General features: G+C 47.7%; 2 protein-coding genes across 2 annotated transcripts; both read right to left on the reverse strand.

Annotated features, from left to right (window-relative positions):
• Positions 1-5,799: 5,799 nt before the first annotated feature.
• LOC136493770 (protein YABBY 5-like) lies at positions 5,800-8,198 on the reverse strand. The gene is made up of 7 exons (XM_066489920.1): positions 7,893-8,198; positions 7,566-7,739; positions 7,250-7,460; positions 6,690-6,738; positions 6,514-6,589; positions 6,333-6,407; positions 5,800-6,237 (listed from the first exon to the last, which is right to left on the reverse strand). Exons 1-7 carry the CDS (start codon positions 8,016-8,018, stop codon positions 6,124-6,126), a joined length of 825 nt encoding a protein of 274 aa, XP_066346017.1. The 5' UTR covers positions 8,019-8,198; the 3' UTR covers positions 5,800-6,123.
• A 13,682-nt stretch (positions 8,199-21,880) lies between these two features.
• Positions 21,881-25,767, reverse strand: LOC136494142 (NAC domain-containing protein 7-like). Its single transcript, XM_066490297.1, has 5 exons — positions 25,717-25,767; positions 25,413-25,603; positions 23,264-23,478; positions 22,815-23,086; positions 21,881-22,662 (listed from the first exon to the last, which is right to left on the reverse strand). The coding sequence occupies exons 3-5, from the start codon at positions 23,421-23,423 to the stop codon at positions 22,060-22,062; spliced, it is 1,035 nt and encodes a 344-aa protein (XP_066346394.1). The 5' UTR covers positions 23,424-23,478; positions 25,413-25,603; positions 25,717-25,767; the 3' UTR covers positions 21,881-22,059.
• Between the last annotated feature and the right edge of the window lie 254 nt (positions 25,768-26,021).

Here is a 26,021-nt window from a genome sequence, read left to right on the forward strand (position 1 = left end):
CGCGAACTCCCCGATGCCGCCACGTGCCGTCCGTCCCTCCTCGGAACCTCCGCCCGGGTTTTGAGGCCCAAACCCGTAAACCGTCCATCCGATGGTTTTGAGGTCCAAACCATCAAACCGTCAACGAGTAGCGTACTCCATACGCGTCCCCCGCCATCCGACGCGTGTCACCGCCGTCCTCGATCGGCCGGCCCGCCAAGTCCTCCTGAGCCTCGCTCGACTCACGCGTCCGCCGTCTTGACCTGGTCAACACCGTCACTCCATGTCTTCTTGCACTTGTCGATGTCCTAAGTGTCAGCCACCGCGGCTAGTCACCCGGCCTCTGGGTCCCTCGGTCCAAGTCTCACGTCCGTCCTTTACCGCTCCCGGTCTGTCGGCACGGCACGTCCTCCTTAACCTTCACCTCGCCGTCGACCACCGCATCCGAGCTCCACACCTACACAACACAAGCCAAAAGACATGTCGCACACATAGCTTTCGCCATGGTAGGGTTAGTCACCATTCAACCTACTTCGTGGATCACATTGACAATCACTCATCACAAAACGAACACACAAGGGTACTTCTCAACCTTGTGTTCGCACCTGAACAGGATGCTCTAGTCTACAAAACCATTCTCACAGCAGCACAATGACTTTCCCATAATGTTTTCCCTCATCCATTATTTATCCACCGTGCGTGCACAGTAACGTCTTTGGGCACGAGCGAGATAATTTGCTCGTCACGGGCGCGCGCTGGAGCGCCAAAAAGCCTGCCGGTCGACCGATAGAAACAGTGGCCGTTCCGGCGGCTCGCGCGTCGTGTCGTCCACACGGCGACGACGACATGACATGACAGTTCCGATGATGCCGCAACTGTGCCTGTGCTTTGCTTGCAACATGGCAGCCGAAAAACAGCAATCATTGACCCATGAGAGGGAAACCAGACCACGATCAAATCGATCGTCGCGTCGATTCGTTCGATGCATGCATGTAACCGGACGGACGGAGGGAGGAGAGGAGGAGCCAGTCGTACACCCGGCGACGGGGACGGGGACGGGGACGGGGACGGGGACGAGTTCCTGTTCGCTACTCATGGCTCCCTGAAAGCATTGTTGACTAATTTATTATAAAAAAATAATATTTATTAATTAAAAAAATATGATTTATAAGCACAGTAAATCTGACTTAGGACTTCCGGGCGGTGGCGAGTGGACAGATGAGAGGAGCAGCTCGCGACAGAGCGGGGAAAGGAAAAGAGAGCAGCAGGGCCTAGGGGCGAGGGTTAGGTCGCAGCAGTGCTCTACGGGCAGCCTAGCTCTAGACATATGGAAATGGTCGCACCGTTATATCCCTGTAGACGATGGCGCATGGCCCCGCCAACGAGCTTGCCAAGAGCACCAGGGCTAGCTGTCGCCGCTGCAGCTCCTCGTGGCTCGTGGAGCAGATCAAGGACACGCTCGTCAGCATCCTGCTCGGCACCGCGCGCGGCAGGCGTCGTCGGGCACGTAAGATGCATTTCGCGCTTCTGCAAGCTCCGGGTCGTGGAATCGTCGTCCACTCGTCTGTGTGGAGGTCGCCCAGGACGCCGGCCAGCGACTCTACCAGACCATACAATCGTGGTACTTCGCGGTCATGTTGACCTCGGCTCGCGATCCGGCGCTGCTCGTCTGTGCTGGCGCTGGCGGCAGCGGCGGCTGGATCGGCCGAGGGCACGCCCACGCAGTACTCGTACTCGTAAGTCATATGGTCGTCGTACGTAGTTTAAATGTATAATACGTACTGGGCTGTGAGCGCGGGAGGGTGTGGCCGGAGCTCTCGGTAGTCGACTGCGGCGGAGCTCCAGTCGGGTGGTGGTCCTGGATCCAGGTTTCGTCGAGCGGAAACGCGTGAAGCCAATGGCTTGCGGCATCGTTCTGTGAGCCAACGACGGGCGACGAAAAGGCCGCTACTCGCTAGCTATCTTCTCTTCCCACCTGTCCTCACTACTCAGCTCGGCAGCTCCTCCCCCAGGGCCTCAGCCCTCCCTCAGTGCCCCAGTCCCCGCCCTTGTAATTGCGCCATACAGTAGGCAGCAGCAGCAGCACCCAGCCATACCTGGGTCCAGTTTAGTTTGCAAAAAATTTTGCAAAATTTTTCATATTCTCCGTCACATCGAATCTTTGGACGCATGTATGAAGCATTAAATATAAATAAAAAATAAAACTAATTACACAGTTTAGACGAAATCCACGAGACGAATCTTTTAAGCCTAATTAGACTATGATTGGACACTATTTACCAAATAATAACGAAAACGCTACCGTAGCCATTTTGCAAAAAAATTTTCATCTAAACAAGCCCCTGCTTGTGCTCGCGGCTCGGCTCCCCAAACTGTCACCTCACGCGGCCCGGCGGCCCGCGCCCTTGACTGACTCCTTCTGTCTGGACCGCGCACAGGCTTTGGCAGCTGCAGCCTGCCAGTGCTCTGTCCCTGCGCCTGTTGCCTGCCGCGTCCGCGCCTGCGTGGCCTGAGCCTCAGTTCTTATCGTCAGCTAGCGCCGGATGCTGCCCCGGCCGCGCGCCTGTCATGCACGCGCAACGAGATGCTACCTTGCTACTACAACCGCATGGAGCCGTTGTATGCATCTGTAGAGCAACTGTCTTCTTGTCGTCGCGGAGTATGCGCGTACTTTTCTGTGGGGATAGGCACTTATCAGTCATCAAGGCGATTCACTGTTAAGGCCATGTTTGGTTGGTGACCAAAACTTATCATGTCTAACCTTCGGTAAATTGTGGCTACCACAGAAAGGCGAGCAAAATCGAAGCCACACTTGTGGCAAGGTTTAGCACGAAAATGAGTCTATGACATGTGGGGCAGGGTGCTAAGAAAGTGCGGCATGCCATAGTTGTGGCAGTGAACAAAATAGCTGCTGAGCAAACTGTGGCAAGCCGATTCTTTGGCATGGCACGTTTTAGTCACCAACCAAACAGGCCCTAACTTTGGCTAAAATTATAGAAAATGATATCATAACTTCAAATACATATTAACCTGTTTTAAAAACAATTTATTCTATTTTTTTAGTCTAACCTGTACTCATGCCAATTCAAGTGGCATGACAAGATAAAGTTGCAGGGCCATATGCAATGGCTTGACAAATCTGCCATATTAGCGATGTAAGTTGACGAGGCATGCTTTTGCCATGTAATCAGTAGACAATGACTATCACTAGATGGGTGGGACAAGACCACGGCCACCTGGCAAGTTCATGGCCCTCGATTATCCAGACTGGGATCCAGTGCAGTTGCTATTGTTACTGCAACTTATGCAGTCGAACCTTTTCAGCCTTCCAAAGACCATCCAACGGCCCAAGCGAACCAAGCGATACTTCTTGTCTTCTTCCTCCCCTGCTGCTTGTCTGTCCTGTTCAACGAACAAAGCACGGTGGCCTCCACGGCCAACGGCACGGCGCTGGCCACCTGCTCCGCGGCAAGCACAAAGCGCCTGGCCAGGTCCTTCGTGAGCCACACGCCCTGGCCCGTCATGGCCACTGCGAACACCATCACATTCATTGGCTGCTGGCCGAACGCTGACCGTGGCCCCCCGACGAGCGTGCGCCGGAGTAGGACACCGCGGCGTTGCTGGCTTGCCGGCACCGCTGTACTCGACGACTACCTTCCCGTTGCGGCAGTTGTCCGCGCGCATGGCGGCATCGAGTTGCTAGGAAAGGACCGAGGAAGAGACGACGAAGGAGGCGGTGGTGCAGGTGCATCATCAGGCGCGGCGGAGCATGCGGCGACAGGCGGTGCCAGTGCCACTCTGGAGGCCACCGTGCCCGTGCGGGTGCGCTTCGGCAAGGTGCTGTGGACGTTGACCGTTCACGTCAGGGCTCACTGCGTCATGGTGGTCGACAGACTCTTCGGCGATGCTGTTCGTGCAGATGGGCGCATACCGCGAGCCTACACCGTCGCTGTCGTCGGGCTCGCGTCCAAGCCCACGCATGTCTACGGCAAGCCCTGGTTCCGCTGCGAGTTGGAGCCCTGGACTGAGGTCTGGGGCTGCGGCCGCGTCTACACCGTCGTCGTCGCCAACTGCACGTTCCCGCGCGTCCCCAACGCCGACAACGCCGGCGGCAAGCTCATCCTCTACGCGCACTATGGGTCAATGAGCTGCAGCGCCGACGTGCGGCTGGCAGCATCGCAGGCCATGTCGTCCTAGTCCGCGGCCACGGCCCAATGAGCAGCAGCGCCGCCGTGCGGCTGGCAGCGTCGCAGGCCATGTCGTCCTAGTCCGCGGCCGCGGCTCATGAGCAGCAGCAACGCCTTGCGGCTAGCGGTCGCAGGCCATGTCGTCCCAGTCCGCGGCAGGGAAAGGAGAGGAGCCGAACTTCGCAGCTGCCTCACGGCGGCGGCTCCACGGCGCGCATTTGGACGGAGAGCAGTGGCACGAGTAGCTGACAGCAGAGAACTGAAAATGAGACAGAAAATAAGGAGAAAGGAGGGCTATCATCTAAACCGTTGCTTCTCCCATAGATGGCTCAGATGCTTCAACCGCTTAAGTTGCAGTGGTAGCTACTACTGCACCTGATCTGTGTCCCGATTATCCTCACCAAGGCCATAACTGCAACCCCCAGATGGGGGTAGGTCGGGCCAATTTGTCTCCGACGGGTTCAATCTAGGGTTATCATCTGTTTGGCATACACGTCTTAGATGGATAGGCATGTAATCTGATCTGATTATAGCCGAATAGACAACTAGTCGCTAGTTCTCAGGCGGGGCAAGAAGTCCTTCCTGATTATATTTTCTCCCGTCGGACCTGTTTAGAAGTGCTCCACAAATTTCACCGTGGAGTATCTCCATAAAAAACTTAGAGTATATGGAGCACCTTTTTAGGTGATCTCTTATTACATTTTTTTTCTGGAGCAGATGACTATGGAGCTGCACTTGTTTGACTGAAAATATAGAGCGGAGTTGAAAAACACAAAGAGCATTCCCAAACAAGCCCTAAATCAATTAGCATTTGGACTCCAAATTCTACTGAATTCGACATATATTCATGTTATATATAGTTTAAATGTTCCATTTTACCAGCATGCACAATGCCAAGTCCTATATATTTTGAAATGTTTGATTTCAAAGTAGACCATATGTTATTGCTACAGCAAAGTCACTTTAGTTTCCAAGTGTTAGTATTTTTAGAAATGGGTTGAACATTATAAACCACTAAATAAACTAGAAGTATTACTCGATCAATTTTGGTCAAAAAACTGATAGATATGAATACTAAGGTTTGTACATTCTGTTTTGGTACCATACGCAGTACCAACTTTTATATCTTTAAAATTATTTATTAAACCCCATAATGTAGTAATGGTATACTCCATGCCAGAGCCAGATCACCACGAAAATAAAGTGATGTTACCATTTTCTAAAGGGCAGTTTTCATGTCGAGGCACCGATTTTCACATTAAGATAGAATGTTACACGAATAGCTAAAAAGAACATGGCGTTGACAAGATCTCAAAATACATTTTACCTTATTTCCACAACGGCCAAAGTCGAATTTCATTACGGGTGTAATGAAATTACATAGTTCCATAGTTTAACGAGTACGAAACGCCAAAAATACATTTTTACTAGAAATGTATTTAGTTGTTAGACTAATAAACTTAATTATATATTATATTTTATATGATTTTTCATGTTAACATTACGGATAGAAATAGGCAACCATATAGTTTAAATTTTTTGAAAGCACACGCGTAGTAGCCTAAATTTTATATCTTTTGTTCACAAAAAATTATGTATTTTTGCGACGAAAACTTTGGAAAAGTTGAAGTAGTAGATACTCAGCTGAATATCCAGCATTCCAGCTCGAATTATGTCCATATAAGATAAGAGGAGCATCATACACATAACAACCTCTCTAGGTTACATAATAATAAATTAACAAAATAAGAAACTGGAACCTAAGTAAGTAGACCGAGAGGACACATATAGATATACGGTTACTGAGAGACATTTCGAGATTCTCGGGATCGGATACACATTATTAAAGCTACATGTCTCAAGCAACCGGGATACTGAGGGACCGATCGAGACAGAACCCTAAGCGGCTAAGCACAAAGGCAGAACGCTATAGATCATTACGCGGTGTGGGGTGAAGTCAGAATGGAGAAATGCCCATGCTGGACGCAGCTGTGGCAGCAGCGGCGGCCGCGGCCGCGGCTGCTGCTGCTGCGTAGAGACCGTCCTTGAAAAGCATGCATTCAGCTCCCTCCTACAAAGCACAACAGGAAAAATAAGTGTTGCTCAGGCAGCATATCTGTGTTGGCTCTGAGTTCCGACTAGGGTTTATTCTCCGTAGGATCTTACCTGATTTTGCATAGGGTTCTTCTTCAGGCCCTGATCGGGCATGAGACCAAAATGGATGTGTGGGAAATGGGCCCACTGATGTGTAGACAGAGGGGAAAATAGAAGTCAGTATATACAGATCTGATTTATGAGAGTAAGAAGCAATATGAACAATATTTGATGAGAAAGAGAGAGGAGTTACATTCTTCGCAGCCGCGCTGAAAGCTTCCCTGTGAGTGATGTCCGGATTGCTGGCCTTGATGCGCTGGATCTCATCTCTATACACATGAGTAGCAAGCTCGTCAATAAGTATAATAGATGCCGCATGCATGCTAATTAAAGGGAAAAACTTATGCTTGAAACCAACGATGAACTCACTTGATGAAACGGTTGTATGCGGAAGGAACTCTCTGCCGCTTCTCTGAAGCTGCGGGAAACACAACCAAACCGATCGAGTTATTAGCGGAACTGATGAACAACGTACTAGCTAGTCGCTAACACTGATAAAAACTATATCGATCAAATAGTATCAGACATGTGCAAGGGCAACCTTGTGTGTTGTTCTCATTGGTCCCGTGGAGATCACTGTTGGATCTCCTTTGCTTCGCACTAGCATCTTTAAACACTTTATTTATTTTCTACTTTAATTTAGTTCTCACTGTGCGTGTTTTAATGTCGGGATTTTGGAAGAGCTAGCCCTACCGTGAACGTACTGAAAAGGATCATACACGGACAGAAGGCACTATTGAGCTGACGTGCAAACTATTCACACCGTCCTACTTTTGACCACTAATTTAAAAAGAATCGTTTGTGATGGAAAACTGGTATTTCTTTTTCATTAAAAAAACTGCCCAATGTCTCATCAAGAGGATCGAGCCGTGTGTTGCTAGTGCAGCACCAAATGAAACGATGAAGTAATTGGAAATAAGAAAACTCACTTTTGTTGCCTGACGCTGCGCTCCTGGGCAGCTGCGGCTCCTGCAGTGCAGGTTTGGCCGGTGGCGGCGGCGCCATCGACGACATGGCCGACGCGCTGTTGCCACCACCGCAGCTGTTGTTGTTGATGCTCGTGATGGTGCTCACGCAGGCGCTCGGCGGTTCAGCTCTCGGCTGCAGGCTCGGTGCTTGGAACGACATCGTCTCAGCATCCTACGCATATATATAGTCCATGGATAATATACGGCGAAAAAGAACGCAGACATGCAGCATGAAATATTGTATGGTAGTAGTAAGCAACAGGCAATATATACGTACAAGTAGACCGTGCGGGGAGGTTGGGGAGAGGAGAGCCTGGCCGAAGGGTGGTAGCTGGTTGGCGGCCGCCGCCGGCGGCAGCAGGAGGGCGCGGAGGTTGACGTAGAGCAGGTTGGAGCAGTGGCCGCACCGCACGGTGACCGTCTGGAACAAGCTGCTGCACGGCACGCCCACCTGCAGTAGTACATACAGAGATGAGTCTTCCTTTCTCTTCGTGGAATGAAGAAACGGCCGCCGGAGGAACGTGATCAGGCAGGCGACGCGGCACGTAAGGCAAGGGCACGCCGTGTGTATTATGCCCTGCACGTGCCGTATCTACGTACGTACCGCGAGGATGGTGTCGCAGTAGCTGCAGTGCACGTAGCAGATCTGCTCCTGCTCCGCTGGCGGAGGCTGCTGCTGCACGAGGTGCTGCTGGTCCAGGTTGAACGTCTCCGGCACCGACGACATCATGGCGCCAAAAGAAGCAAAGATCCGCGGACGATGGTGCTTCTTCTTCTTGTGCAGCTCACAGCAACGGCGGCAACAACCAGCGCACGCGTTCTTGGTGGAGTACTGGAGTGGATGATGATGCGCTGGAGCGTGTGAAGCAGCTAGCGAGGGGCAGGAAGGGCTTGGCGAGTTATGGATGGATGGGTGTGCACGGGAGTGTGGGGAGGGGTCGAGGGGAGGAGGGAGGTTTATATAGGGGCGTGGCTCGGCTCGGCTCGGTTCGGTCCCAGCAGGACCCCCCTGGCGCGGGATCGATCATCGATGTGGTATCTCGATGTGATGGGCGACGACGAGCCGACGGATCGATCGGCGTTGGATTTGACGTGTAGGGGGGTACTACGTGGGGTGGGGAGCGGCTGCCTCGTCCCCTGACGGATTTGATCGATGGACCTGCCCGATTCGAGAAAGCATCGGATCTGTTGTTGCCTTTGCCTCCGCCCGCCGATTTGAATGATGATGCTCTCGGGAGGAGAGAGAGGGCAGCAGAGACAAACGACGGCGCGAGGCTGCCTGCCCTGATCGCTGTTCGTTCAGCTTGGGGGTGGGTGAATGGCCAGGCCACACCGCGGGGGCAAATTGGGAAAGGCATCGTCAGGGGGTAGGCCGAGGCCAGGCGCCAGGCTCAGGCACAGCCTGCCGCACAGGCACCAAAGCCACCATCTCTCCCTCTCACCCTCTGGCCTCTCTGCCGGACTGTGCGAGCAGCAGTAGCCGCTAGCGACTGTTTGTCTGAAAAGCGGAATGAGTGGTGGGGGATCGTGGCACAGGCGGTGGCGCGGGACAGAGCCGCCAGTGGGCCACTGCCCCGGCCCGCCCGCCTCTCCGATCGATCACCGGCCGCGGCCGGCCTGATGCCGTCTGGTCCTGTCCCGGTGTGGTCGCGATTTCGACACGTTCGGTGCAGGGGTGGTTAGTTACACAGTGCCACGTAGAGTATTTTCGGGCACCGATTTATTGACTGCCCAGCCACATCGCTGTAAACCTCTATCGCTCGTACGTAGTAGATTTTCTTGTGGCTATGGATGCAGTCACCGTCATATCGAGCAACCGAACTGTCATATGGACAGTCGAGTTCGGGCATGCATCTTACTTCCAATCCAGTTCCAGCAGGTGTGCGTTGGCCGTGCATATATGATTTGTACAAAGCAAAGCTCCTCTATATATGCTGTTCCATGCGGCCTCACACAAAGCGGCCCTATATCAGAAGAGGACAGGGTCGGTCCTGTTGATACTTGATAGGGAGTACCACGCGAGGTAGCTAGGTAGCTTAGCTACTAGTACCTCAGCGGTCAGGTTCAGCTTTGCTGTTTGTTGCCACTCGCCCCGGCCGTCTGCCGACGCCGGCCGATCGAGGACCTGCCTGCCTGAGGCCACCGGCCGCGCGCGGCGCCAGACGGCCGGCCGGGCAGGCGAGGCGATTACAGGATGCCAAAGCAGGATCTGCAGGGGTAGGCAGCTGCCTGCGCGAGAATTGATTGCCCCAACGCGACTACTACTAATACAGAAATCTAATCCGCCCCGTCGTCCTTGCCATTGCCTGGCCGCCTGGGCTGCAATGCAAGCTGCATCTGCATGCATGTACGCCTACGAGAGCTCGTAGCCCTGCGTCGATGCCACGGCGTGCCCTGCGGCCCATCAGCTAGCACACACCACCTAGGCTACTTAGCTCTGTTAGGTTTGATCTCCCACCAGTTAGGCCCAACGGCCTTTTGGGCCTTGTTCTCGCGCCCTGATCGGGGGCGCCCAACCCTACATGGTTGGTGGGCCCCCGTCGCACAGCGCTATAAAGGAAAGGTGGGGACCGGGGCTCGCAGTACGAGGTTCACCGCGCCGCCAGTCACCCCACCGACATCCTAACCCTAAACCCGATCTTGAGAAGGGGCGCTGCCAGCGACGGGAAGCACCACCGACGCCGGCAACGCCACCCCGACGCACACGCCACCGCCGAGGACGCCACAGCTCCGACTCCTCCCTCTCCACCGAACGTCGCTGCCAGCGCGCAGATGGCGTCCGCCAACGAGACCCCGGCTGGTGCTTCGACCACTACGGCTTTTGATGGTCTGCTACCTATCACCCCCTTTCTCTCTGTCTCTCTATAAATCCCGAACACCTATTCTACTACTATACATCCCGATCTGATGAATATGACTAAAATGAAATCCAACAATGGTACCGGAGCTAGGTTCCGAGAAGAAACTGGATCGGGAAAGAAAATTGAAAGTCGAACCCTAAGACCTAACCCTAATTCCCCAAAATCAAATCAGAGAAGGGAAAAGGGGAGGGTCGGATTCCGAACCCTAGACCTAAATCCTTTCGGATAAGAGAAAACCCTAGACCCAAATCCGAAAGAGGGAAGAAGGGGAAGAAGAAAGAAAGAAGGGTCGAAACCCTAACCCTAACCCTAGTTTTCCATTCGGATGAACGAAAAGAAAGAAATCAAAAGCAAAGAAAACCGAATCAACAAGAACGAACCCTAACCCTAACCCTAGTTTCCCATTCGGATAAACCCGAAAAGAACAACTCAAATCAGAAAGGGGAAAGTGGGGTTAGGGTTAGGGTTAGGGTGCGTCGGATGAACCTTCGCCGGCGCGGGAGAAGAAGCCGAGCCGGGGGCGCTGGCTTGCCGGGCTCGGCCAAGGAAGCACCGCGGCCAGGCCGCTCGACGGCGGCGTGCTCACCCGTTGGGGAGCACACGCGCTGGCGAGGGGGCCGGCGACGGCGCCAAGGCTCGCCATGGCTGCCCGCTCTGCCGTCCTCGCTCGCGGCTGCTCGGTGGTTGCTGTCATCGCTGCGGCTGAGAAGAGAGAAAGAGCGAAGAGAGAGAAAGGGCAGGAGCCGAATGAGCTAGGGTTTCAGGCCCCGCGCGGCGTCGGGGTTTTTATCCGAGCGATGGAAACAGACGATCGTCCGATGGGGAGGAACGGCGCCAGATGCGCGGGCCAGCGTCGCGGCCCAGGCGGGAGAGCAGGCAAGGCCGAATGTCCGGCCCAGGCCCAGGTTGCGGCCTGGGCGCGGGGGAGCGCGCGGGACAGCGCGAGCGCGCGGACGCTGGGCCGTCTTGGGCCGCTGCAGCGCGCGCTGCTGGCCGGGCCGCGCTGCTGGGCGAGCTGGACCGCGCTGGGCTGAAATGAAAGAAGAAGAAAATTTTCTTATTATTTTCCAGGAGCAATTTTAATGCATATTTTTTGATGAATTTGAATGATTTTGATACAATTTTCTGTGCAAATTTTATCCAACGATATTTTGCTCAGAAAACAGTGAATTTTTTTAGTGCTTCTGAAAAATAATAATATGAAAAGATTATTAATGTTTTCCGCTGTGCATGATAATTATTGTTCTCTTTGATTAAATTTGAACCAACGGGATAATTTAATTTTAAGAGAAATGAATTTCTGATAATTTTGATGCGATTATGATATTGTTATTTTCTGACCAACATTGTTAATAACAATATTATAATTTTTGATCCATGAGAAATTGTGCATTAATTTTACTTCTGCCCAACGGTGATGTAAAATGTTTGCATGGATGAATTATAAGTTTTAATTTGACCAACGTTGAGTTAAAGCATGAAATTTTATGTATAAATGTTCTTACTTATTCTGGTGTGATTTCAGGAGGCAAATGCATTGTGAACATTGCCAACATTCCGATACTCAATGGAACCAATCACCGTGTGTGGCGGGAGAAGTATGAATTGGAACTTGCATTGGGAGAGGTCGATTTTGCCATCACCTCACCGTGTCCTACTGAGCCAGAGGACCCGGTGAGAGGTGAAAATGAATTTGACGCTGATTTCGCTGCTCGAAAGCGTGATCATGCTGAAATAAGAATGAAATATGACCTTGAATATAGGCAATGGACTCTCTCCAACCGCAAGTGCCTGTTGGTAGCCAAAGCCACCATAGAAGAACAGATAAGGGGATCAATCCCTGAATATGCTACTGCCAAAGAATATCTTGAGAAAATCAAGAGTCAGTTTACTGGGTCTACCAAGGCCACAGCAAGTTCACTGATTAAGAAGCTTGTGAATGAGAAATTCACTGGTGGTAGCATAAGAGAGCACATTTTGAAGATGAACACTACGGCATCTAAGCTAAAAGAAATGAATTTGAAGGAGGATGATTTCCTGATTCATTTGATTTTTGCTTCTTTGCCAAAAGAATATGACACCTTCATTGTGAACTATAATATGCAGCCTGAAAGATGGGGCATAGAAAGACTCATCTCAATGTGTGCTCAAGAAGAGGAGAGGATAAAGTCCTCACAATGTGAATCTGCTCATTTTGTGAAGGATAACAAAAGAAAGAACTTTAATGGCAAGAATTCTAAACCACAAGGGAAACCTAAGTGGGATAAGACCTCTTCCTCCAGTTCACAGGGAAAGAAAACACAGGATTCTGAGAATCAGCAGTATGATGGAGCTGAAAAGGATCAGTGCAAGCACTGCTTCAAGAAGGGACACTACAAGAGGGATTGTCCAGACTTTCTGAAATCTCTGCTAAAGAAAGATGATGAATTTATTACATTTGTAGATGAATCCCTATAGTTATGTTATGATAAATCCACTTGGTGGGTTGATTCAGGAGCAACTACTCATGTTGCAAATTCCTTACAGGGGTTAAGTGGGACGAGAACCTTGCAAAGAGGAGAAAGAACGATTAAAGTTGCAAATGGAGTGCAAGCCAATATTGAAGCCATTGGAGTTTTTTCTTTAGAATTGAATAATGGTTTTGTACTTAGACTTAAAGAAGTACTTTATGTCCCCCTCTTTGCGTAGAAATTTGATAAGTGTTTCGAAACTTGATGATGATGGAATTAATTGCCATTTTGGTGATGGCAAGTGTAAGATACTGGTTAATAATAAATGTGTTGGTCTTGCCTTCCGACAAGACAAGCTTTATTTATTATCTCTTGCTGAGAATGCGAACAGTGTATGCGATGAGAATGTGAATGATTCCCTATCTGCGGATGTAACTAAGAAGCGGAAGAGAATTGATACTGTCTCTTCGAAATTATGGCATTGTCACTTGGGCCATATTTCAAGGGGGAGAATAGAACGATTGGTTAAGGAATCGATTCTCCCGCACTTAGAATTTTCAGATCTAGAACAATGTATTGATTGCATCAAAGGAAAGTATGTCAAGAAAATTAAGAAAGATGCCAAACGAAGCACATGAATTTAGAAATAATCCACATAGACATATGTGGTCCTTTTCCTGTGAAAAGTGTGGATGGTTATGACTCGTTTATAACATTCACAGACGACTACTCTCGTTATGGCAATATTTATCTAATTAAAGAAAGATTTGAAGCATTGGATAAATTTAAAATATTTAAAGCTGAAGTTGAAAATTAGCACAATAAGAAAATCAAGATAGTACGATCAGACCGAGGTGGAGAGTACTATGGGCGACATACCCCATATGGCCAAATTCCTGGACCATTTGCAAGGTTCCTACAGGAAAATGGCATAGTTGCTCAGTACTCCACACCGGGGGAGCCTCAGCAGAATGGAGTGGCTGAAAGACGTAACCGTACCTTAATGGATATGGTAAGAAGCATGATGAGTTACTCCACATTACCGATTAGTTTATGGATGGAGGCACTGAAAACTGTCATTCACATACTTAATCGAGTACCAAGTAAATCGGTGCCTAAAACACCGTATGAATTATGGACAGGAAGGGAACCCTCACTTAACCATTTGCGTGTGTGGGGCTGCCCAGCTGAGGCAAAAGTGTTTAACCCAAACATAGGAAAGTTAGACTCCAAGACAGTCAGCTGCCATTTTATTGGCTATCCAGAAAGATCGAAAGGATATCGCTTCTATTGTCCTGACAGACATACGAAGATTGTAGAAACAAGACACACTGTGTTCTTGGAGGATAACATGATCAGGGGGAGCATGGTAGCACGAGAAATCAGCCTACAGGAGAAGCGGGTACATGTACCCACTCCGATGGTTGAAGAACCATTCTTCACGCTACCTGCTGCTATTGCACCGACAATGCAGAACACTGTAGTGCCAACACCTGTTGCAAGTTCTCCCGTGGCGACAATGAATGAACATGAGGAACATGTCCTTGAGGAACCTATCCTTGAGGAACCTATAGAACCAAATGTTGCACATAAGGAAGAACAACAACAGCCAAATGTGGAACAAGTGCTGGAGGCACCTAGAAGGTCTCAAAGAATAAGAAGATCAGCTATTACTGATGACTATGAAGTTTATGAAACAGAAGAATGTCAGATGGGGGATGATCCCACCTCATTTGAAGAAGCCATGAGAAGCGATCACTCATCAAAGTGGCTTAAGGCCATGGAAGATGAATTGAAATCAATGAGTACCAATAAAGTTTGGGACTTAGAAAATATTCCTAAAGGAGCCAAAACAGTAGGTTGTAAATGGGTCTACAAAACGAAATATGACTCTCAAGGGAATATAGAAAGATTTAAAGCGCGACTTGTGGCGAAAGGCTTTACGCAAAGAGAAGAGATTTATTACAATGAGACATTTTCTCCAGTCTCATATAAAGATTCCTTCAAAATTATAATGACACTTGTAGCCCACTATGATTTGGAGTTACATCAAATGGTTATAAAGACGGCTTTCCTAAACGGGGATTTGGAAAAAAATGTCTATATGGCACAACCGAAAGGTTTTGTCGTAAAAGGAAAGGAAAATATGGGATGCCGCCTGAAGAAATCAATCTACGGATTGAAGCAAGCTTCAAGACAGTGGTATTTAAAGTTTGGTAGAACGATAAAAGGTTTTAGGTTTGAAGAAAATGTTGAGGACAATTGCGTTTATGCAAAGTTCAAGAATGGAAAGTATATATTCCTAATTTTGTATGTGGATGATATCTTGCTTGCTAGTAGTGATATCAATCTACTAATAGAAACGAAGAAATTCTTGTCCTCAAACTTTGATATGAAAGATCTCGGTGAGGCCTCGTTCGTTTTGGGAATAGAGATTCACCGAGACAGGAAAAAAGGGGTTCTAGGATTATCGCAAAAGGCATACATAGAAAAGGTCCTGAAAAAATTTAGTATGCATGCGTACAGTCCTTCACCTGCTCCTATAGTCAAGGGCGATAGGTTTGGGGAACATCAGTGTCCCAAGAACCAATATGAAATTGACCGAATGAAAGTAGTACCGTATGCTTCAGCTGTTGGAAGTTTACAATATGCTCAAGTGTGTACACGCCCTGACTTAGCTTTTGTTACCGGGTTACTTGGCAGATATCAAAAGAATCCTGGAATTGAACATCGGAAATTAGTGAAGAAAGTCCTGCGTTATTTGCAGGGTATGAAAGGCCTCATGCTTACATATAGAAGATCTGATTCCCCGCAGATAGAGGGGTATTCAGATTCTGATTATGCGGGAGATGAAAGAAAATCCACGTCAGGATATGTATTTACTCTCGCAGGAGGGGCTATATCGTGAAAAAGCTCCAAACAAACCGTGACTACATCCTCGACAATGTATGTCGAGTTTGTAGCATGCTATGAGGCAACGGGGCAGGTGAATTGGCTGAAGAAATTCATACCCGGATTGAAAGTGATTGATGATATAAATGAACCACTGAGATTGTATTGTGATAACAATCCAGCGGTACAGTACGCTCACAACAATAGGTCAAGTGGTGCTGCCAAACACATTGACATAAAGTACTATGTTGTGAAAGATAAAGTTCGGAATCATATAATAAATCTTGAGCATATAAGTACAGAGAAAATGCTCGCGGATTCGCTCACAAAGGGCTTACCACCCAACGTGTTTAGAGAACACGTAGCCGGCATGGGTTTAAGGGAAAGCCTATGATTCCCGAACATACGAAGGGCCCAAAGAAAGTTTACATTTTAAAACGGAGAAGTGTATTGTGGCTGTTAGTCTAACGGCACTAATTGCTGTGACGATGGGACAATTCTATGCACTAATCTGTGATGAAATAGGATGGAAGCAAGAAAAATATGAATTGAAAGTTTTGAGTATGAAATTAAAGAACGAAGAATAGATGAGAGATCAAGGGGGAGAATGTTAGGTTTGATCTCCCACCAGTTAGGCCCAACGACCTTTTGGGCCTTGTTCTCGCGCCCTGATCGGGGGCGCCCAACCCTAAATGGTTGGTGGGCCCCCGTCGCACAGCGCTATAAAGGAAAGGTGGGGGCCGGGGCTCGCAGTACGAGGTTCACCGCGCCGCCAGTCACCCCACCGACATCCTAACCCTAAACCCGATCTTGAGAAGGGGCGCTGCCAGCGACGGGAAGCACCACCGACGCCGGCAACGCCACCCCGACGCACACGCCGTCGCCGAGGACGCCACAGCTCCGACTCCTCCCTCTCCACCGAACGTCGCTGCCGACGTGCAGATGGCGTCCGCCAACGAAACCCCGGCTGGTGCTTCGACCACTACGGCTTTTGATGGTCTGCTACCTATCACCCCTTTCTCTCTGTCTCTCTGTAAATCCCGAACACCTATTCTACTACTATACATCCTGATCTGATGAATATGACTAAAATGAAATCCAACAAACTCTAGTATCTTTGCAAATTGCAACCAAATGCATGCATGCGTGCATGGAGCATGGTCCCCTTAACTAGCTATAGGAACTGTGCCGTAATTGGTGCCCGGGGAAAATGACTTAAATGGAGACAAAAGCAGGTTAGGCGCGCGCGGCAGAGGTAGCTACGACGATTACAGTCGCTGCTGGGACCGGCCGGCCTGTGCACTTTCGTTTCGTCGCTTTCCGCTTGGGAGGCGCGGGCAGGCGCGGCACGAAAGGCTGCCTGCCTTGGCTCCGGCCTCCTCCGGTGCAGTGCATGCCGCCACGCCACGCCACGCCACGCCACGCCATCCCGGAATATTCCGGGCCGCCTGTGTGCGCTGCGCTGGGCAGCCGACCGGGGACGCCGGCTAAGTCTGCATTGCAAACGAAAGACAGGTCCGCATGCATTACCCTGTGGCCTGCTAGATCGACGTCCACAACCGAGGAGGTGGACCGCGGTGGAATCGCGATCCGAGCTGCAAACAGCCGCGTCGTCGTCATGGCCTGGTCTTTGGTCGTGTCCGCGCTCACTCTTGCGGAAGTTGCAGTGGGCACACTTCAGGAACACTTTTTTTTTTTTTGGTTCTAACAAAACTTCATTTATTATGGATGGATCTAACAGGCGAAGGCGTACGTACGCCGAGCACAGCAATCAAAAAGACCTTCACACATGAGCTCGTCACGTCACGTCACGTCACGTGTTTCCTTCCTCGTTTACGGCTGGTTTAGTTTAGTTGGGTGAAATTTAGGAATTTGGCTACGGTAGCACTTTCATTTTTATTTAGCAATTAGTATTCAATCATAGACTAATTAGACTCGAAACGTTCGTCTCGCGATTTTCAATCAAACTGTGCAATTAGTTTTTTTTCGTCTACATTTAATGCTTCATGCACGTATCGTAAGATTCGATGTGATGGCTACCTTTTGAGAAAAATTTTTGGAACTAAACAAGTCCTTAGTTTTGTATGGGGGAATCCGGCCGAGCTAGACGCTGCGCGCTGCTGCTCAGCGCTAGGCTGCTGGATCCTGCAGGAAGCGAGCGTACGTAGGCAGGAATTCTCTGTCGTGTAAAAGCGTGTACACATTCTGCATGCTACTGTTCTTTTTTCACGTTTCGCGAGAAAGCGAACAAGCAAGCACGTTGTATAGTAGCCGCTCCCATCGAGGCCTGGCCTACGGGCCTTGATGGATGAATGCAGGGCTAGCTGCCCTGCCTGTTTCACAGTTTTGCACAGTGCCAGCGTCGCAGCTAGGCTAATCGCAACTTTGACTTGTCTGGGCTCTGCTCATCCTCAGCACCAAGGTCAACTTAGCTTCCTCGTGTTTTTCATTCGAAAAAGGACTTAGGACATTTTTGCATGCAAAAACTTGCATCCACAAAACTAAGGGCCTCTTTGGCATAGCTTATGCCGGCTTCGACTTCATCTATTTTGCGCAAATCGAGGCACTGTAGTGTGAAGTCGTTTTTGTAAGCCGGGGTTAAAATGAACTAGAAACCAAAAAATATCAGTTTTTCTGGCTTCACCGGCTTTGGCTTCATCGGTGAAGCCATTTTGGATGAGCCATACCAAAGGGGCTTAAATACTCTATCCGTCCCCGAATACTAGACGTTGTAGCGTTTAAAATTTATCTCATAAAGGAAGACGTTATAGCCACTCTACATGTATGCCGGTCTAAGCTTGATGTCCCATCAATCCATTCATCACATGCTCTTGTACTCTTTCCGTCACCAGGAAGTGAAAAAACAGAGAGATGAGTGGTGGTGCTTTAATCATGTTTTTTTATAAGTCGACCGAGGTGGAGGGTTGGAGAATCCCCCACCTAGATTATATTAATTTTGGCTATGTAAGCCGAATGTTTGAAATACAATTTTGCAATACATTCACATTACCTTAGCTAAAATGGAACACCACGCATCCGCAATTTCCCTGTCTTTCTTTGGTAATCTTGCCTTCCATAGGCCAGCTTCTGACTTGCACGCCGTGCTTTAGTCATATCAAATCAGAAATGTAGCAGGTGCATAGGGGTAATGCAGCCATGCAGGTATTTATCCTCCACATTGATCTACGCGCGTCCAATTCTACAACGTCAACCTTTATGGGACAAAGGGAGTACTGTATACCAAGTCAAAATTTTCTAACTTCGGACGGTGTATGAGGACTTATTATAGATTAAATACTCAACATGAACTCATTTTCATAATTTCCCATGTTCGGATTTAAAGTAAAGTGCACCAGCGGGTGTTGATGATAGTCCCGCTGGTGCTTGTTAGCCAACCGTGGGCTGCTTAATCACTTTGAGACTTGGTAATTTGGTCTAGGAGAAAAGAATTGATGCAGTTTGATGCGCTTTTTATGGAAGATGAAGCTCCGCTATTGCTTAAAGAAATGCCGGTCATCGAGTCAATAAAATTAGTTTGTTTGTGCCGTTTATGTGCGATTAGTAGATCTATCAGCGGCCTATAGGTGAGTTTTAGAGACATGTAAGATGTTTTAAATGCATTGTTCATCACTTGAAAATGACGGAGCTTGTGAACTTTAGCCATGTTACTTTGTTGTATAGGGCGCTATATCAAGTTATTTCATTAGAGTGGATAGTAGAGTTAGGGATGCAGATTTGATTGGGTCAACCCCACAATCCATTACACATTACTCTACCTGTAAGTTTTAGTGTACAAACCTTATAGGGCTAACCCACCGATTTATGGTCCCATATTGAATAACACTGTGGGTCATTGGCTTACGCACTATATCACAAATGCAACCTCCTACGGGCCATTGTCAACCTTTGTTCGTTGCTCTTTGTTACAACCTCTCAATTTTCCTTTTTTCTTATCTACTGGTCACTCGTCCCTTCCCCACACTCTCCATCAAGTCCATGCTCCTACTCTACTCGTTTTCCAACTAGATCGCTAATTCAACAAGTGTCTCCTTAATTCATGGCTTACTGTCACAGCCCTATCGAGCTCTACCACCCTAGGTGATATGAACGGGGCTCCTGATCTTTCGTCAGGTTGAGATAATTATCGATTTGGTGGAGAGCGACACACCAATCTGGCTTCAGATCACAAAGATCCAAACCCTGCAACCATAGCACCATGTCTCCTCTGGTTATGAACCGTGTCACAATCCGGTTGACCTCGCCAAGAAGGCTAATCCCTACCGCGAATCCAAGAACACAAGAATGAAGAAGATAAAAGTGCAACTCAATTGAAGTGACAATTGCATATGAATGATTAAGCACTCGAAGTTGGGGTTTGACAGCCAATAACAACGACTGTTCATTGATAGATTGATCTAAAGCATAACTCAAACCCTAACACAGCTACTGATTATATTGTCTATGGAGCGTCCAAGAACCCCTATCCGCGCCCCCTAACGGGCCTACACGTTATATGGCCCAACAGCCCAAAAGACGGTGCATAGCACCCTGATAGATTCTGGACACCGACTTGTTTTGACGATTTCCATTGACTCCGGTAGAATTTTGATGTCAAACCAAAGACATCAGTTAGCTTATGAAATTATCTTTTCATCCATAGGTGGATTGTCAAAAACAGAGTCTGTATATGTTCGAGACGTCCATTTTACTGCAGGCTGGTCCTAGATTCTGAGATGGACTCGAACTTGGTACAGATTGGGCCTCCGACTTGGACGCCGTAGTTGGCATTCTAAGGAGGTGGCCAAGCAGGAGGACGTCCAAGGGCTTCCTTGGTTTGTTCTCCACATGGTTGGGATGTGCTCCAACTTGGGCCAGGGTCCCAAGTGTGAATAACAAGCCCGCGATGACATCGTAGCACTCGACAAAAATAGGGACAATATGTCTTGATTATTTGAAAACCTTTCCGACATGATATTGTGGTGGGACCATATCTATTTGAAAGATTATCAAACAAGATTTCCATCAAGTGCTCATTGACCTCAATCGCACTCGGGATGGATGAGTTATGGCCTTCTCAACGAAGCATTGTCGGGCTGCCGACGAACCGAATGTTGAAGTTTGATGAGCTTGCACTCCAAGATCGATCTTGTGCATTTGGTTTGAAATTACATTTAGTTTATGTCCACCAACAAGGTCTGCTAATGTTTTTGTCCTTGGCTTCAGCAAGTAGATCACAACTTACACTCTCAAGTTTGTGTCAGTGCAAGTGCAATCATTTGGTCTATTTGGTTGAGTCGAAATGATTTGGTTTTTGACAAAAAGATATTATCTTCTTATTTACAAGTTGTTTTTAGGGCCACTCTGTCGGATTATTTAGCTTCGACAATGCTTAGCAACGAGATCGCGTAGATGGAATCAGATGGTAGCACACGAGACACAAGGATTTATACTCGTTTGGGGCGCGGTGGCGCGCTAAACCCTACTCCAGTGGTGCTGCTGCTCTTGTAGATTGGAATGGCAGAAGATAGATCCCGAGCCCGAGGTCCCTACCCCCCTTTATATAGGTAGAGGGGTAGGGTTACAGGAAGAGCGATTGGGCTAACAGATTGGATTCCCGGCGGATCGATCCTAGCTATCATCCAGATGTGCCTGTCTTGGCTTGCCTTGATCTCCATGTTGGTCGACCATGCCAGCCCTTGCGGGCCTCCTTCTTGGTGGCCGCTGGGCCAATAGCCTGGTGATGGTCACATATACGAGCGGGTACCCCTGGCCCATATATCTGACACACTCATTCGACACGCTTGTGGTGTATCTTACAAAAAGCCCATGACCGACCAACGTTAAAGTGGACAAGCCCTATCCTGAAGAAAGCAACAATGGAGATTCTTACCAAACGCCATTTTTGAATAGGCTTATGTATAATTTATTATTACTTCTTGTGAACTTTTTTAGGCTTGTTTTTTATGCCAAAGACTTGTTTTGTAGTAAATTTTGATTGATGCATAACTTATGCAAGATGGCATCTATCACTACGAATGGCTGTGGCTGCCTTAGACTCTTGTGATCATGGTGTTGCTTATACTGATGTGTTTCAATTAATTGCACACACTGGACAAGAGCAATCATTATCCTTTGTATTTCTTTCTATGGAGCTTTAGCCTATTCACCCCTATTCTGCGTAAGAGGCGCTTGTAATCTCTCTCTGGATGGCTCCATTCCCATCATGGGTGCGTTCTTATGTTATCAATACATTTAGCTTTTAAATGTCATTAGAGATGCACATGTATACATGGACAAATTGACAATACAAATAGGCATTATTGCCTTTGACACATTACCTATAAATCTTCACGAATCGTCAGATCAATGGCTAAAGCCCCTTAGCTTCAGCTGTTAGCTAACCTTATTAACATGAGACATTATGCCAACTTATGCATGAAAGTGTAGCCTACTCGGTTACACTTTATTATGTACATACCATTCTACCATGACACATGAATCGGTTGGCTACTTATGTACTACGTTACATCCAGCACACCTCAATGTTATTAACTGTGTAATGATGCAATTATGCACTATTCCACAAATCATTGTCCCCACCACAGGAAGCTGACGTTGACACGTAGTCCAATGGCTCTTCTTTCTCCTCAGACTGCTGAAACACTTGTGTTGGATTGGAGTAACTAACTGACTCCTTAGGAGTGGTGTCGCCGTTGCTGAGCTGGGACGCCACGAACTTGTCGAGAGCTCGCCAATCTGTGCCTGACGCATCCCCAGCCGTCAGATAGAGAGGCTCGGCCTGGAGCTCCTGCACGGTGTATCGAGTGGCACCATGGTCCTGCGTAAGGCCACATGGCTGGAGAGTGGTGTCTACTTGGCCAATAAGGTCAGGGAGCTTGGGGCTCTCCAGCTGAGGGAGCTGCTGCAGGAAGTGCTCCTGGGGAAGGAGGTGGTGGTACTCCAGCTCCACCTTGCAAGGGTAGCTGTAGCTGCTCTGGTGCCTGTGGTACATCATGGCGCTCTGCTGGAGGTGCGTCGCCTGCCTCGGCGAGCCAAGCTCCGGCGCCATGAACCCCGTGTGGTCGTTGAACCAGTAAGGGGAGTCCCCAACCATTCTTTGGACAGTCGCGAGTCGCTTCCTGAACACCCTGCAGACAACCCATCCTTCTTCCTGAATGAGAATGACATGCATGATTACAACCTTTTGTTAGACAGGTGCTGAATAACTAATATAACGCACGCGTAGGATGCTGACATGCATCATGTGTACATGACACTAGGTGAACAAGTAATGAAGTAATCCTAGGAATCTTTATATCTTACGTGTGGAATTCTATTTTCGTTGGTCTCCAGGCGATACTCGTGCATGATCCAATCTGACTTCTGTCCATTGGGCGCCCGGCCTTTGTAGAAAACTAGTGTCTTCCTCATCCCTACGAGGCAGTTCTTCACATAGATCGGCTTGTCTCTCCCTGTGGCCTTCCAGAAACCGGCCGTCGTTGCTCTGTTGGTGCGAGTGCCGGTTGGGTACTTCTTGTCCTTGTGGCTGAAGAAGTACCACTCGTTTTGCTCTTCAGCTCCAATCCTGCACTTTTCTGTTTCATCATCATATATAGAAGTGGGTTAGCGGCTTACAACCATTGAGATACATACATAATAACTTCACAAGAAGCTTGTTATTCCACACATGCTATGAGTGTACATATTGCTGTTAAATACAGTTTTATGTCTCATGCAAGCTTGAAGTATAAATCGAGTTTAGATTGCTGTACCTTGCAGATCCCAAGGCTCAATTTTGTACAAATCCACATCTTTTATAACATCCATGTCTATCTTCTTCAGTGCTACCTTTTTCCTAAGGTAGTAATCAACGAGTTCTTCATCGGTAGGGTGGAAACGAAAGCCGGGAGGAACATGTGTGAAAGCGTCCATCTTCTTCTTCTGAGAGCCAAGTTATTATATACTGGTAGACGTCGAGCAAACCTCACTGCACCATGGTTAACAAAGCTATTATTTAGCCATAACTTTTGTTGCCAGCTAATCATCTGATGTGTGGGGCTTATCTATTTTGTACTAGCTCAGGCAAAATAAATGATAAGAATGTACGACTCCTGTTCAAGAATATATAAAGATTTTTTTCTGATTATAAAACTTGACCCTTAGTTTCTACAGTGACAAATAATTTTAAAATATATGAAAGCACTTGTGGTTTTGGACGAGATCCCATCAAAATCTTACAACTTTGGCTATTAATAAAATTTTTAAAACATTTTTCTTCATTCAATGCATTACATCTCAGGTGGGTACTCTCTCTCTCTCCTCTGTTGACAATAAAAAGATATGTAGTTTGAAACATAAAAATCGTATAGATTTATCTTGAATATATACTTCCTCCAATGCACAATACTGATATGATATGTTTTGATAAATGGTATAAATCTATACAAATGTGATAATCATACATTATGCAATTATTTTTCATAATAAATCTATTAATACCGATCTTGTGATGTCAATCTATATAAAGTTTTAGCTAGGCAGTGCTAGTGAAAAGTAAATAACCACTGACTTATAGTATTTGTGACCAGAGAGGACTTCCATAACCTCATAGATATGATATGATTTATTATATTACAAACATGCAATTTGAAAACATAAGATCATATGTGTAGACTATATTTAATTAGAATAGTGTACTTCCATAACTAACCGTATAAATCTATTAGGTTTTATATAGGTATATATATATATATATATATATATATATATATATATATATATATATATATCCTAGTAGAAAATAGTGATCGAAAACACAGCTTTAGAGCCCACGAATGATTAAAAAAAACATCAAGTTAGGGCCTATTTGGATCTCCTCCTCTAAACTTTAGAGTTAAAGCTCCAAACAGCAAGTCTAAAGTTAGCTCTATACTTTAGCCTACCTCACATTAGAGCATTAGACCTCAAAACTGAGCTAAAGTGCTCTAAAGTTTAGAGGGGAGAATCCAAACAGCTCCTTATATGTGAATTGAGGGAGTACTTCTTTCATGTAACTAATCTGAATCATTCTATTTGATCCAGCGATTGAACTTAAAGAAATATCTTCCAAAACCCTTAAATGTCATATAATTTAGAATCGAGATGTGGTTTTAGTTTTCCATCAACTCTAAATGTTTGTTACAAAAGGTGAGAATCATTACGTGCACTATATATAGGTACGCTAGTAGTGAGGGCGGGTCTGTATAGACAATAAGGAGTGCGGGCGGACTCACGTAAAAACGAAAAAACAGTGACTCTGGTTAATTTTTCATCATACACGCACCTTGACGGTAAAAGTTTATGCACGTAACGCACCCGTCAATGAAGCTAGATTTCTACCCTCGTGGAGACTCTGGTTAATTTTTCATCATACACGCACCTTGACCGTGACTCTAGCTAGCTTCACGCCTACTAATAATAGTATGATAATTCTGTCATACGATTACCCAGACGAAATCTCAATATCCTGCTTTGTTTTTTTTTCGATCTTTGTGTCAATAATGAAGCTAGATTTCTACCCTCGTGGAGACCTTTACGTTGAATTGGTTAAATTAATGTTCAAAGATGACAGCGTGGTAAAGAAAAAGACTTCGGAGTAGTTTACTACTATCTCGGAAACATTTTGCATATATATCCTGAGGGAAAAGCATTAGTAAAGTTCATAACCATATTAATGCATGCATGCTTGCTTTCCTCTAACCCAGAAGTACAGATTAAGATTGTAAATCCCGACAACAGTTTGCCTTAATTTCTCAGAGTTCGATGAAAACACACTGTCGAACATGTCCTTTGCAAATCCCAGCTGTGGAGTAGTAGCTGGACTATCGAAACCTACGTACATACAGTACAGACGTAATAAGGTGGATGGATAGCTGATATTACCTGAGTTAGCCTGTCAATCTCTATGCCTCGTGCCAAAGCTGCGCCGGCTTTACACTCGGTATAGCACGCCGACTGCAAGCAGGTACTGGAGCACCACCACCGGGGCAACACGCTTCGCCGCTCCCTTTCCTCGCCGGCCGGCCCGCTTCTCGCGTGAATCGATCGGCGAAACTTACGATTGAATCAAACGACTGTACGCGCGCACAGAACATGCATGCATCATCGATCAGCCGCAGTTCATCAAATGAGCGAGCGAGAGTGAGAGCTAGTAGAGTCTAGAGATCAGGGGAGAAATGGAGGCTACCTTGATGTGCTTGCTGGGATCGATCGGAAGCCCCCTCGCTCGCTGTCGTCAGCCGGATCGATCGGTATATGGAGAGGCGGGATAAGGCCGGCCGCGCGCGGCGTGGGTATATATGGCGGTGGTCGGTGGTGGGTGGCGCCGGAAAGCTCGGATGGATTGCGGGCAAAGGCTGGGGTGCAATCCAGGCGCAACGCGGGGCGGACAGCGACGCGATCCACCCCCCCCCCCCCCCCCCCCCCCCCCCCCAACCCCCCACCCCCCTTTTTCTATTGGCCTTCCTCGCCGTAACCGCCACCTCGCCTCAC

Source organism: Miscanthus floridulus, chromosome 11, assembly GCF_019320115.1.
Source record: "Miscanthus floridulus cultivar M001 chromosome 11, ASM1932011v1, whole genome shotgun sequence".
In the NCBI taxonomy this organism is placed as follows: domain Eukaryota; kingdom Viridiplantae; phylum Streptophyta; class Magnoliopsida; order Poales; family Poaceae; genus Miscanthus; species Miscanthus floridulus.